Below are 16509 nucleotides of genomic sequence, written 5' to 3'. Positions count from 1 at the left end.
AAGGTAAGTTAAACTCAGAGTTATATGGAGCACTGCAAACATTATGTACTGTGATGTGACAATGAAAGAATAGCTTTCATCATTTTTGTTTTAAATATGATTCAAACAAATCTTTACCCGTGTAATGAGTTACATTTTCTGTTTTCACCAAAATGCTGTACTTAAATATATGTATGCCCTGGAGAATTATCTGGACACGCCCCACATTTATTTATTTATTTATTTATTTTTTTCACATTTGAATTTTTTGTGTGTATTTTTGTATGTTGTATTTTTTATATTATGTGTGAACAAATAAAAACCCTGTCACATAATACAGTATCCAAGTCCATTTCCAGTGTCTATTTGATATTGAAATGGTAAAGTTTGCCCCCCCCCCCCCCCCCGCATCTGTGTGGCATTTACACCTTTGTGCCACTGGGTGGCGACCCACAACTGCTGCCATCTGGTAAAGTCCAGACTGGTCAGCTGAGATAATGTCAGATGAGAAGCAAAGCAAGGTAATGAAAACCAAAACATTTAACAGAATTTAATTTTATTAAACGTTTATCTTACACTTCAAAGTCCTGGTAAGTGTAGCTACGATTTAAAAGCTGTGGTGTGTACTTTTTTTTAATACTTTTCTGTTTTGTTTGTGATATATATATATATATGATACTATATTTGTTATTCATGAGAGACATTAGGAGAGTGAGAAACAATCCTGCGGGTTAAATTTCATCGATTGCAGCTGAATCCATTCTGCTCACCTGTTGAAATGCCTGTAAAAGTAAAATGCAACCAATAAAATATGGGGGTTTCACTTGACAAAATGTAATTGCCTCTAAACTTAAAATGACTTGTTTTCATTTATGACTGACTGTAACCCACTCATTCCCCTTTTTCCCAGTTGAAATATAATGTCAGACTCTGGACCTCTTTAAACATGTAAATTACAGTTTTTCACTTGCCAGAAAAATGTACTTGTGACTGAAAGCTTGTTATTACCTCAACTTTCGTTCATGTAGTTTAAATTTGAAGGATTTTGGCCAGTTGAGTCAACTGTAAACAGCCAATTATTATCATTATTATTTCAGCTTCTCCCTTTCGCAGTCAATTCCACATCCGATCGTCTACCTCTGTCTTGCTGTATTCCTTGTGTATTCTGTTACTAAACTGTCCTCAGGTCCTCCTTCACATCTCAACGTCCTTTGTCCAGTCCATCACTATCCCTCCTGTTCCCAGAGAAATTGCAGCATCTTCAGCTCTGTCATTGCCAACTCCACCTCCTGTCTTTAAGACAGCGTCGCTGTCTCCAAGCCATAATCAGCTGGTCTCGCTACCGTCTTCTAGACCTTCTCTTTCACCTTTGCTGCTATCCTTCTGTCACACATCACCACTGACACTCGTCTCCACCCTGTATGCCCTCTCTTCTTAGCCTCTTGTGTGCACTGTACATTGCTTTGGATGGTCGACCCCAGGTATTTAAACTCGTCCACATTCGCCACCTCTACTTCTTTCGTATTCACCGTTGTCCACGGACCTCATGTGTAAACCTGTCCATCACCATTGCAAACAAGACGGGGCTCAGAGCTGATAGAATCCACACCTTCACCTTGAAACCATCCATCACTACAACTGCACATACTCAAAATACAGTTCCTCTCGTGGCACATGATCATAGATCCACAAAACACAGTGCAACTCCTTCATCACCATCATCCATCATCACCCTCAAAGCAAACATCACATCTGTGGTGCTCGCTCTTGTCATGAATCCAGACCATGTCTTCATAGATGCTGCTGCTGATCAACTTTATCCCCACATTTTGTACCACTACATTTCTTCTCCATTCCTTGGCATTTACTCGCTCTCCAAGACAATCTGGTCCAATATATCCTTACTAATCCCCTGCACTTCCTGAGGTGCTATCTGTCCTCCTCTGTCTCTCATTTTCCTCATGCATCAGCTCCTCAAACTAACCTGCTGTACATCCTGTAGATGCAAGTCCTCTTCACCTTCCTCAGTGTCCAGTCTCTCATTTCAAGCCGTTTCCTTGTCCAAATGTCTATACTTCCTTATTCTCTTACTGTAATAACTTTATTAACTCTTAAGGGCCAGTCAAACGAGTAAAATGCAGTTTTTCACCAAAAAATGATGGCAACCCCAGGTTGTAACTGAAAGTATGATGACTTGTTTTCATTCATCGGGATTATATTTGACAGATTAACGCCGGCTCATTCTCTTTTATTAGTTAAAGGGATAATACAGTTGTTACCTCGTGACTAAAACATTGTTTCTGTCTCAGAAGTGACTTGATTTCATTTGCGTGTCTTAAATATAGGACGATACATCTGACGCTAATCGCGCTCCCGCGAAACGCGATCGCTCCCCCGCAACAATGTTGCACGGCTGTCGTAAACCTCCAGTACTGCTGTGTGGTCCGCAGCGGGTCAGGCTCTTCCCCAGTCCGCGGGTTACCCGTGGCAACCAAACGTTTCCATGGAGACGCGCACACTCAACACAAGTTTGGACTCCGTGGAAGACTCGAGCCATGGGACAGGAAGACGACTGAGAAGTGAGTTTCTAACACGCTGCACGTTGTCAACTCTTTTTGATAAGTGGTAAGTGGAGTTATGAAGTAACCTTAAATACTCCAAATTATTTAAGGTAAATATAAAAAAAAAGGTTTTAACTCTCCATTGTACCACTGTTTAATCATTGCTCCAAATTGTTTTGTTTTTACACTTATAATATTGTCATGTTACATGTATTCACTGTTTTCATTGTTTTTTGTTTTGATATTGTTCTATCCACCTTCTCATGTGTCTTAAAGCACATAATAATAGTGATAATAACAGCGATAATAGTAATCAACCAGACAGTGTGAATGACATTCAGACAACACAGTCATTATTTTTTCAGGTGGACACAATATATGCATTTCAAAATAACGTGAAAAGAACTCCTTTGCTTTGAGTGTTGTGGTTCAGTCTGACTGTGTTTAAATTGATGTTCCAATAATATGTCACAGAACTTCAGTGGATCTTCAGATACAAAGACATCTGAAAGGTGGAAGTGTTGAAAGACATGGATGAAGAGTACTTGAGGACCATTCGCCTGGTAAACCTGGCTCACTGATTACATTTTGTATTATTTTATTGTTGTGTGCAGACATTCCACTAAATACCAACTTTTTTAATTTTATTCCTTATCATTGACCGGAAGCTATTTATTCGGTGTGTGTCGATTTCTGGTGTAACGGAGGAGTTATGGACAGAGGAGAATGAAAGGTCTTTGGATCAATTTATTTTGGACTCTTCCATCACAACTGTTGTGGTCTATAAGGACACCTATGCCAGGCTGCGGGTGGAGTACTCTGTGCCTTTACCGGTACGGCACACTTTTGAATTTGTTCGTTTATCATCTATTTACCTAATATAGAAGATATGCATAAATTGATTTTCTTTTTAAATGCGTCTGTTTTTTTCCCCCTCATTACAACCCCAAAATATAATTATACACAGGGACAGTCGGTGGAGCAGCTGTCCTATTTTAACCGCATGCCAGGAGCCATAATAACAGCAGAGATGTTTGATGCGACCGTACAGTTTGGAACAATGCGACGTGACCCCACCCAGAGGCTGCTTCAAGACATGACCTGTTTGCATGCTCCCCCGGTCGCCCTCAGCTCTTACAGAGAAAAGAGCATCAAGCACAACTACACCAACAACATGCACAGCTACCTGGCCAGTCTCACAGGTGGGTGAGGTGTACCTTAGAGGAAAAGTTGACTCAGAAAATCAATCAATTTGCTGGGTGATTTTGTATGTGTAGTCTAGTTTAAAGTACACATGTTCTGTCCATTAAATGGACCATTAGACATTAATTTTGGCATATTAGTCAGCCTTGAGCCATAAATGTAGTTTACCAGCTTCTGTGTTGCATATAGGACAACTGGTTATCTAGGAAACTTGTTTTTGGTTTGTTTAAGAAGACAAACTTACAGTATTACAGAGAAAAGTCCTCTTTTTTTCCTTAATAATCATGAGCAAACTCATTAGTCAAGTTTCCAAATGTATGTCTATACTGTGTATGTCGCTCTTTGATACCAATTAGTGAGTTTACAGCATAGGACACGTTTATTGTTGAAAGCCCTGGTACGCAGGCTTCATGTCATGATGATGTCACATGCACACTCAGTCAGCTCCACTAGTCTACATGCCGATGTGTCCTTGGGCAAGACGCTAAACCCCACATTGCCAATCTGCAATTTCATTTGTGTTCAGATGATGTGTATAGAAAGGTTGGAACTACAGTGCTATACATCCCACTGGAAGGTCTCCAGTACAACCCTGAAGAGGCCAGCAAGGACAAGGAGCTGGTACAAAGAATGGAGTGTAAGCATGAGCAGCTCTGTGTGTCTGAATGTCTCAATTCACTCTGTCCTTCATTTCATTTCATCCATCCCTACATCTATTTCTGATTCTGACTGTTTTAGCTGTCGTCATCTACTGGACAGACCAGATAAAGGAAGTGCTGCATGGTCAAGAAGTAATGAAGGTGTGGGACAGCTGTGGTCCACTGCAGGAGATAGCCTTCTGGAAGAGTCGCTGTGTCAAGCTGTCGGACATAATGCAGCAGCTGCAGAAACCTGGGGTCAAACACATCGAAAACATCCTGCAGCTCTCCAAGTCTCTGTATGTGACGCGCTTCTGTAAACTGTCCATGGAAATACAGGTACAGAAAGTCTGAAATATTCTCTTACTCTAAGATGCTGTATAATGATGCACCGATTATGAAATTCTGGGCAGATACTGATAGCAATGAATAAATAGCACACACTATCTTTGAATAATTTCTATATTTCTATTTAATTCAGTCTCAGTCTTTGGTTAAGATAACTGAGGTGATGATAAGTCACACATTTCTCATATATATCCAAATATGTCTTCAGGATTGCTCCTTGCAGGCCCAGTCAAACCTGTCCTTCCTGTCCACATTGAAGGAGCCTTGTGAAGAGCTGACCAAGCTCAAGCCCAGCCAAGTTGCTCCAAAACTGCAACGCATCATCAGTCTCATTCGCATCATCTGGGTCAACTCCAGCCACTACAACACGAGCGAGAAGATCACTGGTCTGTTTAGCAAGGTACCCCAGCTTTATCTGGCTCTCTTTGATACATCCACCCATACATTACTGTCACAATGTGAAATACATCGTATGTACACAAAGTAATGGATGCTGTTACTTCTGTTTTCAACCATCAGAGCATGACTCCGCTTTTTCACTCTGTCTGCCTAAATGTTCATATTTTTCTAAATTCTAAAACTGACGCTGCATATTAAACCACTCGTGCAATGTAGATTACTGTGGATCAGAATGTCTAGTCTTTTTATTTTTCAACCGTATTTTTCAAGCATTTTAACTGGAATGCTGTAAAATAAAAAAAAAATAAAAAATATATATATATTTTAAATGCAGGCTCAAAACTCTAAACCCACATTTATGTATCTCATCATTTACTTCTGTGTTGCAGATGAGTAATGAGATCATACGTCTGTGCTGCCAAAGCATCTCTGTGGACAGGATCTTTGAAGGATACGTGTTATCCAGCAAACAAAACCTCAGCGACTGCATCCAGTGCTGCCAATCCTGGAAGGAAATATACCTGCACACCTCACAGACACATAACAAGTAGGAGAAATCTCCCCAGTCTAGAACTCTAGAGAACCATGTCATTGTTGTGGTCAGTGTAAAAAATAAGTAGACCCTTACAGAGCGATAGCAAATCCAAGCAAAGAATAGCTTTGATTTGAAATGACATTTCAGCTACTGAAGGTTTTTGTGTCATATCTGTGTCTGTCTATTCCTTGTCCCCTTTTGTTTTTAGGTTTTCTTCAAAAGGCTGGGACCTGGATCACACCAGCTTTTTTGCGATGGTGGACGCTTTCATTCAGAGGTTTAAAGAACTGCTTGAGGTAGAATATGCAGCCTTCAGCAGGCTTCTAGTTTTTTGACACAGAATGTTTTGTTTGCTAATTGGAGCGCATTATCTTCCTTCCATGTCCCTCAGGTGTGTGACAGCCAGCATCAGTTTGCCCGCTGGGAGGATGGACAGCAGAGGCCCCTGCCGTGCTTCAGTGGTTGCCAGGAACCAGAATTCACCAGGTCCCTCCTGGACATAGAGAGCAATTTCAGCTGTGGCCTACAGAACCTGCAATCTGTTGACAGTGGCATCCTTGATGTCCAGAACCCTGCATGGTGCAGTGAGTTTATCAAGTACGTCTACTGCTCTGGAAAACACATTCAAACTAAGACCTGGTCAAATGGAATACAAGCATAAAACATGGCTAAAACAAATAGCAGCCCATTGTTGTGCCACTCATTAGTTTATGTGAAACCAAATGAGACCACATTTGGACGAGGGATTGATTTTAGTGAGAGGGCAAGGTCACTGTGTGTGATGTTTTAGTACAAATGACAAAACTGTGTGCTGATTTGTGTTTGCAGGTTTAATGCACTGATAAAGGAACTGGAAATGAGGATGCAGAACCTGATCAATTCAGTCTTTAAGACGGTCAAAACTGTGGAGGAAGGAGTTCGGCTTTTGGACATTTTTAGGCCTATGTCTACTCAGGAGGTGTCTCCAAAGTTCTGCATTACCACAAAATGTGTCTCAGTTAGAAACATAATAATGAATACAAAGTATATTTATTATCAAACTTGTTCTCAACCTCCCAACTTTCATTTTTCACATCTGCTCCTTTTCTTTCATCCAGTCTTCTCAATCACGAGTTTTTAAGAGCACCACTGATGAGAAGGTAGAGGAAGTGTACAACATCTTTAACACTGAACTGAAATTGGTCAACAACGAGCTGAACCAGAGGACGAGGTATTCTCTGGACCATATGCCCCAGTTAGCAGGACATGCCCACTGGGTGATGGCACTCCGACATCGCATTGACAGACCCATGGAGGTGAATCCAACAGATCACAACATATTCAGATTGACTGCAACCCTCCTTCTAGATCTCCTTAATGATCCTTTTTTTTAATTCTTTCACTGCAGGTGCTTCAGAAAGCCCACTTCCTGCCCGAGTCATACATCCGCAAGCAGGTCCTTCTCAGTTACAGCCAGGTGGTCCAGGTGTTGGATGAGAGGCTGAGGAAGGACTTCAGTGAGTGGAACCACAAACTGGATGGACAGTACCTCAAGAAACTGGAGCAGCCAATCCTGGTGCGCTGCAGGGACAATCCTGCCAAGCTGGACGTTAACTTTGACAAGTGGGTCACACAAACTCAACTGACAAACAAGACAAGACTAACACACAGTTTAAATGATACTGTACATGTGTGTGCTTTATTTTACGTCTTTTCTTCACATAGTAACCTGCTGAACCTGTTCTCCGAGATCCAGTACTGGGATCGACTCAAGTTTGAGGTCCCACAGTGTGTGGCTGACATTTACCAAGACCGGGAGGAATTCAGAGCTCTGCGGGAGAAATCACTGCTGCTGGTCCGGAGCTACAATAGGTCTGAGTCATGTCAACATCTGGGGTCAGATGCATTGTGTTGGAATAAGAAATGAATATCATAATCTTGCTGTGCATCTGTGTGTAGAATCATCGGAATGCTGTCTCCTGATGAGCTGGGTCTGTTTCGGGAGAGAATTCGTTTGTTGGATAAGAAGATTCAGCCTGGACTGACCAAGCTCCTGTGGATGTCAAAGGGACCGTCAAACCTCTTTGTCCGTGACTGTCTCCTGCATGTTGACAAGGTTTGTCGCAAGATTGACCTGCTTTCCAGACATTTTAGGCATCTTGGTTTCTTAAGTTCTTAATTTTAGTAGAGGATAAGATTCAATAAATATTATCATAATTTGTCAAGTTACATTTTGGTAGTTTTTCAGCATCATTCATCTCAATTTATGCTGGCAGCAGTGATCTTTAGGTTAGAGAAGTTTTTAAAAGCAATCTGAATTGCTATAGAGCCAGTTAGACCACATCTTCTCTTACTTTCCCTCTTTCTAATTCTCCAGGTCCAGCTCATAGTTGATGGTTTCAAATTATCCAATCTATCCATCTCCAGCCTCTGTCGCCAGATCAGTGAAACTTTGCTGTTTAGACTGGATGGAAAGACTGTGTACAGGTAAAAACAGGGGTTGCATCATAATTAACCATCATAATTACCATTGATCTGAAGTGATGCACATTGTTTTTCTGTGTTGCGTGAATTATTGGATGTTGTTATTCAAAGGAACCTGGAGTTTGAGGATGATGTGAAGGTTCAGCAGGAGAGCCAAATCCAAACAATGCTCTCAGCACACCAGAGTATTGTTGATATCATGACCCGTATCTACAACACTTTCTCTAATGATGGACATGTGGTAAGTGCTCTGCTTTTCATATTACTTTAGAATAACATTTAATCGGATACATAACCTTCATTTTTCTTTTTCTTATTGAGGGTAAGATTTACTAAACCCTTTTGCATCTCAGCTCAATTTTGTACTGCCTATTGTGACGCCATATGTCATATGTATGTCTATTTTTTAACAAGGTCCAGGAGCACTGGCTGGCTTACACAGAGAAAGTGGACCAAATGGTAGAGGAGGCTCTCAAAAGCAACATCAAACAATCCATGAAGATGCTGGCTAGAGCCATCAGCGGAGACAACAAGACGTCACCCAATCCCTTGTTCAGAGTCCTGATAGCACTGCGCCAGGCTCCTCCCCAATCCCAGCCCAAGGTACCAGCAACAATGAGTGTTATATTTTATCACATTCAGTGGCATGTCCTCCCATCTCCTCACAGCATACATTGCACCTGTGTATGTGTGTTTCTTTTCAGGTTGAGTTCTCCCCGACACTTGGAACACTCACTCAGATGGTGAACATTATGCCTCAGCTCGTCAGCACCGTCGCAGAATTTAAACGACTGCCTCAACTTCTCAACTGCAGACAATCGCAGAAGAATCCCATACACATCAATATAGGTTTTATAAGTATTTCTTTCAAATAGTTTTGTTCACATCATTTAACAAGATTTTTTTTATGATTTCTAAGTGGTTCTATATTTATATCTCCATTGTCACCCTGGTCCTTCAGAGCAAGACGAGGAGATAAAGAAGATTCAAGCTGCAGTTGCCACAGGTATGGCAGCAAATGCCAGTCACCTGCAGGCCTATCTGAAGACGTGGGACAGATACAGGGAAATCTGGGAGATCAACAAGGACTCCTTTATCAAACGCTATCAGAGACTGAACCCACCAGTCACCTCTTTTGACACCGATATACACAGGTACTGTACAATGGAAATTCAATTCAAAACATCCTTCTATAGTTTCTCTTTGATGCTTTTCTGCTGAAAAACCTTGCTCTGTGCATTAATCAGTATTTCTGTGAATGTGCCAGAGTTAACCATCTGTAGTCCCAGCACAGTTTTAACAGTGTCACTTTTCATCTGCCGTCTTTCTAATGAATCATCTTACTGTGGCAACTCTTAAATCTCTGTCTATTGTTTTCTTTTGGTCTTAAGATTCACTTTTAAACGACTATAAAGAAACACTTAGAAGCATGCTCATTCATCTCCCTTATCCCTGTTCCACTTCTAGGTACACAGAAAAAGCCAACAGTGTTCAACAGGAAGAGACAGTCTCCAACATTGGGTTTGTCACACTGGACTGTTCACCACTCAAGTCATCCTTGGTTCAGCATTGCAATGAATGGGAAACGAAGTTCACACAGCTGCTCAGCCACATCGCTAGCACCCGCCTTAAAGAACTTCACACCTCCATGCAAACTAATGCCAACAGGTGGACACACACATACACACACAGCACCAATATCCACTGCACTCTTATCTAGAAATAGACTTAAAAGATGACACATTAAAATAATTGCTCTGAACTATTCTGATGTTCAGTCATTGTAAGAAATATGAAGATGAAGGGGAAGAAGAAATGGGAATCTTTGAGCTTTTGATGTGTATTGTGCTAAATGTGCTGTCACAATTTATTTTGTTTATGTGTGTGTGTGTGTGTGTGTGTGTGTGTGTGTGTGTGTGTGTGTGTGTGTGTGTGTGTGTGTGTGTGTGTGTGTGTGTGTGTGTGTGTGTGTGTGTGTGTGTGTGTGTGTGTGTGTGTGTGTGTGTGTGTGTGTGTATGTGTGTATGTGTGTGTGTGTGTGTGTGTGTGCTCTAGGTTGAATCAGCCTCCCCAGACTCTGGCTGAACTCAGTGAGAGCCTAGAGCTATTGGAGACGCTGCAGGGAGATCTGGCCAAGAGAGAAGCTCAGATTCGTCTCATCCATGAACAGCTTGCTATCCTGGACAAATATGAGGTCCCAGTAGAACAGGCTGTAAGGACATCACTGATTAATAAACACATATACAGTGAGCATGATGCAGACTGTATACTTACAGTGAATGTCTGTCTTTATGTTATTTATGTGCTTACTGTTGCTCTTCTTATCTTAAGTAAATAATAAAATATATAGATGTCTGGTGTTTCATTGTCCGAACAAAGTGATAAGGTTGTTTTTGTACTGTCTATCTACATTTTTTTTTTTTTTTTTAAATGCCTAATTTCTCATCATAATGCTTTTCATTTGCCCTCAGGTGCAGGATTTGCGCGGGGCCATTAACGGGGAGTGGGTGTGGTTTCAGCAGGTCTTGATTGACAGTGACATCAACCTTCAGAAGCACAAAGAGAAGTTTAGGAATGGCCTCATCATCTCCTCGGAGGAGTTCAAGAAGAAGATCCAGACCATGCAGGAGGAGTTCAGCAGCACAGGTCACACTCACATACAAATAACACTCTCTGTAATCTACTGTACTTTGTGTTAGGACACACAGTATAAATACATGACTGAATATTTGTTTATTACACTTTATCATGTGCGTTTACCTCCCTTCATTTTCCATATCCAGGTCCATTTGACGGTGCACTGAGCACTGAGTTGGCTTTAAGGGAAATAGCAGTGCATCGCAGCCACCTGGAGACGTTAAAACAAGAAGAGGGCACCACCATTCATGGGCTGGGATTTTTCAAACTAGAACAGCCACCCTCGAAAATCATTCGGGCGCTGGAGAAGGTCTGACACTCCACCAGACTCATAATCCCAACATACTGCATACTGTGTTTTCATGCTTAACTGTACAGCTGTTCATCAAGAGGTTAATATAACATGTGGTTATTATTATTATTTAAGATAGAAGGGATAACATGCAACAAAGGTTCAAGGTTGAGTTTGATGCCAGAGTGTCACTATATGTCTTTTGCTGCAAACGATAATCTTGTCAAAGTAATGCAACGAGCATGTTGAAGGACATGTTTTCTTGTGTCTGTATACATCACACAGGACATAGACCACCTGCAGCAGGTCTGGGAGATCACACAGGAGTGGAATTCCTGTTGGAACACGTGGAAAGTCGGTCAGTTTGCTACACTGCAGACAGAGAACATGGAGAGCACTGCACAGGATGTGTTCAAAAAACTCCACAAACTCAAGAGAGAACTAAAGGTCAGTTGTACTGCAGTCAGTTTAATATGGCTCTGCCTCAGGAAGCACAAAACCTGGTGCTACTATCACATCTTAAACAAACCCCTCAGTCGTGTCTGCTTTTGACATTAGAGAGGACATGTTCTTTGACTGCAGGATAAGGAGTGGGACATCATAGATTTCTCCAAGGACAAGATTGACCAGTTTAAGCGCATCATCCCTCTCATTGCTGACATGAGGAACCCAGCCATGAGAGACAGGTACTGACTGAAACTGAAGTATCTGTATCAGTATCTGTATACAATGTGAACATGGAGAGCACACAACTTCATTTTCTAAAAGTTATATAGAAGATTGAAATCTATGCTAATTTTGTGTACAAGGCAACTTTGACGGTCAAGTTTCCACCGTATTTAGTCCAACTTTCTGAAGTTCTGCTGAATTATGTCAAAGGTTTCCCCCACAGTCTGTCATCAGTGTGTGTAGCTCCATTCCCAGAGGACAAAACACAGAAAAAGTGCGACCTCTGACTTTGAGCAGGGTAGATAAACTTGACAGAAATTGACAGGGTAATATTCACCTGAAAAGTGAAAGACTTACCATGCTTTCAATGCCAACTGTCTTTCAGACACTGGGAGCAGATCTGTGAAGAGCTGAAGTGCTCTTTTGACCCAAACAGTGCTGACTTCACCCTGGAGAAGATTATATCCCTGGGCTTCGACAAGTATGCTGAAAAAATCTCTGAGATCACTGGAGCTGCCAGCAGAGAACTCTCCATTGAACAGGTCTCGTCTTTTCATCTCGTCAACACTGACCATTAGTGGACTTTTTTGTCGCTTATTTTGCTGTTCTAACCAGAATGTCACCCCAAAGTAAGACATGTCAAAAGTGTCAAAAAAAATGCTATAACAGAGCAGTCTCCTTGGAATATGAATGCGCATGGAAGCATTTGATTCTTGGCACGTTCTGTAAGTGAAGGGCAGCCTAAAAAATCATGTGATACTGACATGTCAGATCCTTGATTGGAATGTCAGAAAGATTCCTCTGCGGTAGCATCTAGCTGTGCCTCGTATAAAATGACTTTTGAGATCAATGAAGCTGTCCATAAAAATGAATTACAGCACATTTTCAGTCGGCAGGAGAACTTAAATGTAAGATAAATGTTTCTTGATTGATTTGAGCATCCAGAAAATGCATCATGAAAAACATCTCAATGATGTGTTTTATATTTTAGGGTTTGGAGAGCATTATCAAGACATGGGAGGAAACAGCCTTGGACATAGAGCCTTACAAAGATAAAGGCCACTACCGACTGAGGTGAGAAAGCCACACTTGAATTTTGGAAGTTGAAGAAGTTGTGTCTCAATCTAGTATTGTTTGATAATAACTCCTGTGTAGCATGTCCCCATAGACACGCTCAGAATATTTGAATGTTGTATAGCCTTTTAGGAGAAGTGTGTCGTACGTCATAAAAGTCATGTTAAACTCTGTCTTGCCGTCTACCACAGGGGCACAGATGAGGTTTTCCAAGCCCTGGAGGACAACCAGATTATTCTGTCCACCATGAAGGCTTCTCGCTTTGTCAAAGCCTTTGAGCAGGAGGTGGACTGTTGGGAACGCCGGCTGTCTCAGGTGCTGGAGGTCATTGAGATGATCCTCACGGTGCAACGGCAGTGGATTTATCTGGAGGTACATGGAACATTTAAATACCGTGGAGTTTGTATATGATAACTTTTGTCTTTTAAATTTCTATTCGTGGTTTCTCTGTCACTCCCCATTCTTTCTTGGTTTTCATCCCACCAGAACATCTTCCAGGGGAAGGACATCAGGGAGCAGCTTCCTCGGGAGTGCACAGAGTTTGAAGATGTCAGTTCTAACTGGAAAATCATCATGTGCCGACTTCATAAGGATAACAATGCCTTACAGGGAACGCACCACCCCGGTATGACAGCACATGTCCTCCAAAGAACTGTTATCAAAGCCACACATGGAGTCAGGTTTCCTCTGTTTCCTCAAGCTATGAAAATAGAAAGAATCTTTTTTCTTCAAGGCCTATGTAAGTGTAAAACAGCTGTAGACAGGTAGCTGGGTAGTGTGTTTCTCAGGAGCACCTGCTGCTAGGAGTTCACTACACAGCCATCTGCACACATCAGGCTTGCTCTTTAAGGAGGGAAAACCTGCTCCCATGAGTGAGATGCCATCTTTTGGTGAAAACAGCAATGTGCACTCATACTCATACACACATACATACAGTATTTGTAAGAAGAACTTTAAATGTACAGTCTCACAAATGTGGTAAATGTTTTCCTTCTTCAAATTGGAACATAAGGATTTAAGGATGCACACCTTAAATGACAAAAATCAGAAGACATTTCCCCAAACTTTATCGGCTCAAACTTAAAAATCTCTTGAAACTAAACCATGGAGCCCATATTTTTTCAGCTGCTGAGAGTGGTTGCTTTTTCTTTTTTTTATGACGGTGTCTCGTCATAGCAAATAAAAACCTGACATTAAGAAGAAAATAATGCATTATCAATGTATGTATGTTAAGCTGATCACCCATTTGGTCAGTATGTCTTTAGATTGTGCGGGTGTTTTAAAATGTGTCTTATATGAAATCACACTGTATAAAAATTGAAGGAAGCATCTCATTCCAGCCAATATATAGATGAAAACAATTTTGTAAATATGGTGAGGCCTACAGCCAGTGTCTCCTCTCTGTCTTCCAGGATTACCAGAGAAACTGTCAGAGATGAGTACCAAGCTGGAGGAGATCCAGAAGGCCTTGGACATGTACCTGGAGACCAAGAGGCAGATATTCCCAAGATTCTACTTCCTGTCCAATGATGACGTGCTGGAGATCCTGGGGCAGTCACAGAACCCCAATGCCATGCAGCCGCACATGAAGAAGTGTTTTGACAACATCAAGAGCCTCCGTATTGAAAAGGTAGAGATAGATACGAGGACAGAATTTAATTTAATACTGTTGGCTAAATCTTCCAATAGAATAATGAATTAGGACATACCAGCATAAACAGCGGTCACTGTATCTAATATACTGTGTTTAACATATGTTGTTATAGGTGGGCATTCGATCCAATGCCCTCGGGATGTTCTCTGCAGATGGAGAGTATGTCGAGTTCATCCAGCCAGTGCCACTGGACAAACCTGTGGAGGTACAGCAGTATTTAATGACTATTATTGTGAACATGATGCTAAATCTGAGTGACAGCACGGTGACACTGGTGATAATGAATGTCAAAATGAACGCATCATTTCTGCTGTTTTCTGTGTTCATGTAGGTTTGGCTGTGTGATGTTGAGAAGAGCATGCGTGTCACACTGAAGGATTGTCTGAACAACTGCCTTGTAGCTTTGAAGAGGATGATTGATCAGAGAGACAAATGGGTCAAAGACTGGCCTGGACAGGTACACTTACCAAACAAAAAAAAAATTATATATATATATATTCTACCTGCAGTTGTTAAGCATGTGCATTATGACAATGACACACTTTTCACTTGTTTAAAGCAATGCAAATGGATTTACTTTGCTGATTTTACTCATTGTAGAAACTCCTGCACCCAGTATTATCTTGCATTATTCCTTAAAATAATTATTGTCCTGCCTTTGAAGTTAATAGATAATATACTTTTAATTGGTTGTTTTTAAATGAAATATAAAAATGAAAACATCCATGTATTTTATTACCTGCTGTTTTAGATGCTGATCACTGCCAGTCAGATCCAGTGGACGAATGATGTCACAAAGTCTCTAATTACCGGCAAAGAGAGAGCTGACAAGTCCTCCCTAAAGTCCCTGAAAAAGAAGCAGGTTTGAGTGACTTTTTCTTCTTTTAAATTAAACAAAAAAAATATAATTCCATACAGATCGTACAGAAGTTAACGGACTGTGTTTCTTAGGTCACCATGCTTCAGGGCTATTCAGAAATCATCCGTGGCAACCTGTCCAAAGTCCTCCGCCTCAAGATTGTAGCGCTGGTCACAGTGGAGGTTCATGCTCGAGATGTCATTGACAAGCTGGCCAAGGCAGGCTGCAATGATGTCAGTGCCTTTGATTGGCTGAGCCAGTTGAGACTTTACTGGGAGAAGGTACGTTCAGAGAGTAAGCTAAGAAAAAAAAAAGGCAGTAGGGAATATGAAAAAGGGGGGGGGGAAGGGTTGTTTTGCCATTCCTAAACTTCAGCAACAATCTTTTAGCTATTCTGTTTTAGCTTCACTCTGTAGTTTTGACATGTGGTTTGCATCATGCTAGAGCAGGAGCCTCAAACTCAAAATAACCTGGGGGCCAGTGAACTTCTAGTCTGGTCAGGAGGGAGCCGGTCAAGTGAGAAAAGTTCAACAGTTGTTTAGTCATTAGAAATTAAAATTATATTCTGATAATCCATCATGATAGACTAGAAATCTAATCCATCATGTGGCCCCTGGGCCACAGGTTTTAGACCTCTGTGCGAGAGCTAGACAACCTGCTTACTGCTCTACATACACTCACGTATTTTAAAATTTCACAGCTTTTCTCACTCCACTGCTCATTTCGCTGACCAGCTCAATGACATGAAGTGGTTTTAATGTGTTCTCCCAACAGGAGGTGGACGATTGCATAATACGACAGACCAACACTCATTTTAAGTATGGCTATGAGTACCTTGGCAACTCTGGACGTCTTGTCATTACTCCACTCACTGACAGGTTACACATCAGTTTGTGATTTTTTTTTAACATTTATGTTGAATATTGACACTGACTATCAGACCAGCAAATGACAGCCAATATTTGACCTCCCATCCAGGTGTTTCATGACTCTGACCACAGCACTCCATCTCCACCGGGGAGGTTCCCCTAAAGGCCCAGCAGGTACTGGAAAGACAGAGACAGTAAAGGACTTAGGCAAAGCCCTCGGCATGTATGTCATTGTAGTCAACTGCTCTGAGGGACTGGACTATAAATCCATGGGACGCATGTACTCGGGCCTGGCACAGGTAAGGAATTCTGCTGCTCAAAAAACCTGG

General features: G+C 41.4%; 1 protein-coding gene across 1 annotated transcript in view; it reads left to right on the top strand.

Moving 5' to 3' along the window:
• Nucleotides 1-3070: 3070 nt before the first annotated feature.
• The window catches only part of dnah2 (dynein, axonemal, heavy chain 2), a gene marked incomplete at both ends in the record, with an annotated part of 39210 nt that continues 25771 nt past the window's right edge, over nucleotides 3071-16509 (top strand). Inside the window, 36 exons of the mRNA XM_083907041.1 lie at nucleotides 3071-3103; nucleotides 3209-3373; nucleotides 3508-3742; nucleotides 4270-4380; nucleotides 4482-4720; nucleotides 4938-5129; nucleotides 5518-5675; nucleotides 5872-5959; nucleotides 6055-6260; nucleotides 6492-6621; nucleotides 6761-6958; nucleotides 7051-7265; nucleotides 7368-7514; nucleotides 7602-7758; nucleotides 8020-8129; nucleotides 8238-8367; nucleotides 8541-8729; nucleotides 8831-8975; nucleotides 9088-9280; nucleotides 9594-9794; nucleotides 10182-10338; nucleotides 10598-10772; nucleotides 10910-11073; nucleotides 11341-11502; nucleotides 11638-11741; nucleotides 12110-12266; nucleotides 12716-12798; nucleotides 12990-13170; nucleotides 13285-13423; nucleotides 14211-14428; nucleotides 14565-14657; nucleotides 14784-14909; nucleotides 15204-15314; nucleotides 15404-15629; nucleotides 16081-16189; nucleotides 16290-16479. Coding sequence (XP_083763167.1) covers nucleotides 3071-3103; nucleotides 3209-3373; nucleotides 3508-3742; nucleotides 4270-4380; nucleotides 4482-4720; nucleotides 4938-5129; nucleotides 5518-5675; nucleotides 5872-5959; nucleotides 6055-6260; nucleotides 6492-6621; nucleotides 6761-6958; nucleotides 7051-7265; nucleotides 7368-7514; nucleotides 7602-7758; nucleotides 8020-8129; nucleotides 8238-8367; nucleotides 8541-8729; nucleotides 8831-8975; nucleotides 9088-9280; nucleotides 9594-9794; nucleotides 10182-10338; nucleotides 10598-10772; nucleotides 10910-11073; nucleotides 11341-11502; nucleotides 11638-11741; nucleotides 12110-12266; nucleotides 12716-12798; nucleotides 12990-13170; nucleotides 13285-13423; nucleotides 14211-14428; nucleotides 14565-14657; nucleotides 14784-14909; nucleotides 15204-15314; nucleotides 15404-15629; nucleotides 16081-16189; nucleotides 16290-16479 — 5637 coding nt within the window. The remainder of the gene's footprint in view (nucleotides 3104-3208; nucleotides 3374-3507; nucleotides 3743-4269; nucleotides 4381-4481; nucleotides 4721-4937; nucleotides 5130-5517; nucleotides 5676-5871; nucleotides 5960-6054; nucleotides 6261-6491; nucleotides 6622-6760; nucleotides 6959-7050; nucleotides 7266-7367; nucleotides 7515-7601; nucleotides 7759-8019; nucleotides 8130-8237; nucleotides 8368-8540; nucleotides 8730-8830; nucleotides 8976-9087; nucleotides 9281-9593; nucleotides 9795-10181; nucleotides 10339-10597; nucleotides 10773-10909; nucleotides 11074-11340; nucleotides 11503-11637; nucleotides 11742-12109; nucleotides 12267-12715; nucleotides 12799-12989; nucleotides 13171-13284; nucleotides 13424-14210; nucleotides 14429-14564; nucleotides 14658-14783; nucleotides 14910-15203; nucleotides 15315-15403; nucleotides 15630-16080; nucleotides 16190-16289; nucleotides 16480-16509) is intronic.

Source organism: Microchirus variegatus, assembly GCF_963457635.1.
Source record: "Microchirus variegatus genome assembly, chromosome: 2".
NCBI lineage: Eukaryota > Metazoa > Chordata > Actinopteri > Pleuronectiformes > Soleidae > Microchirus > Microchirus variegatus.
Note: the sequence above shows the minus strand (reverse complement) of the source record. Positions and strands in the feature narration are given on the sequence as shown.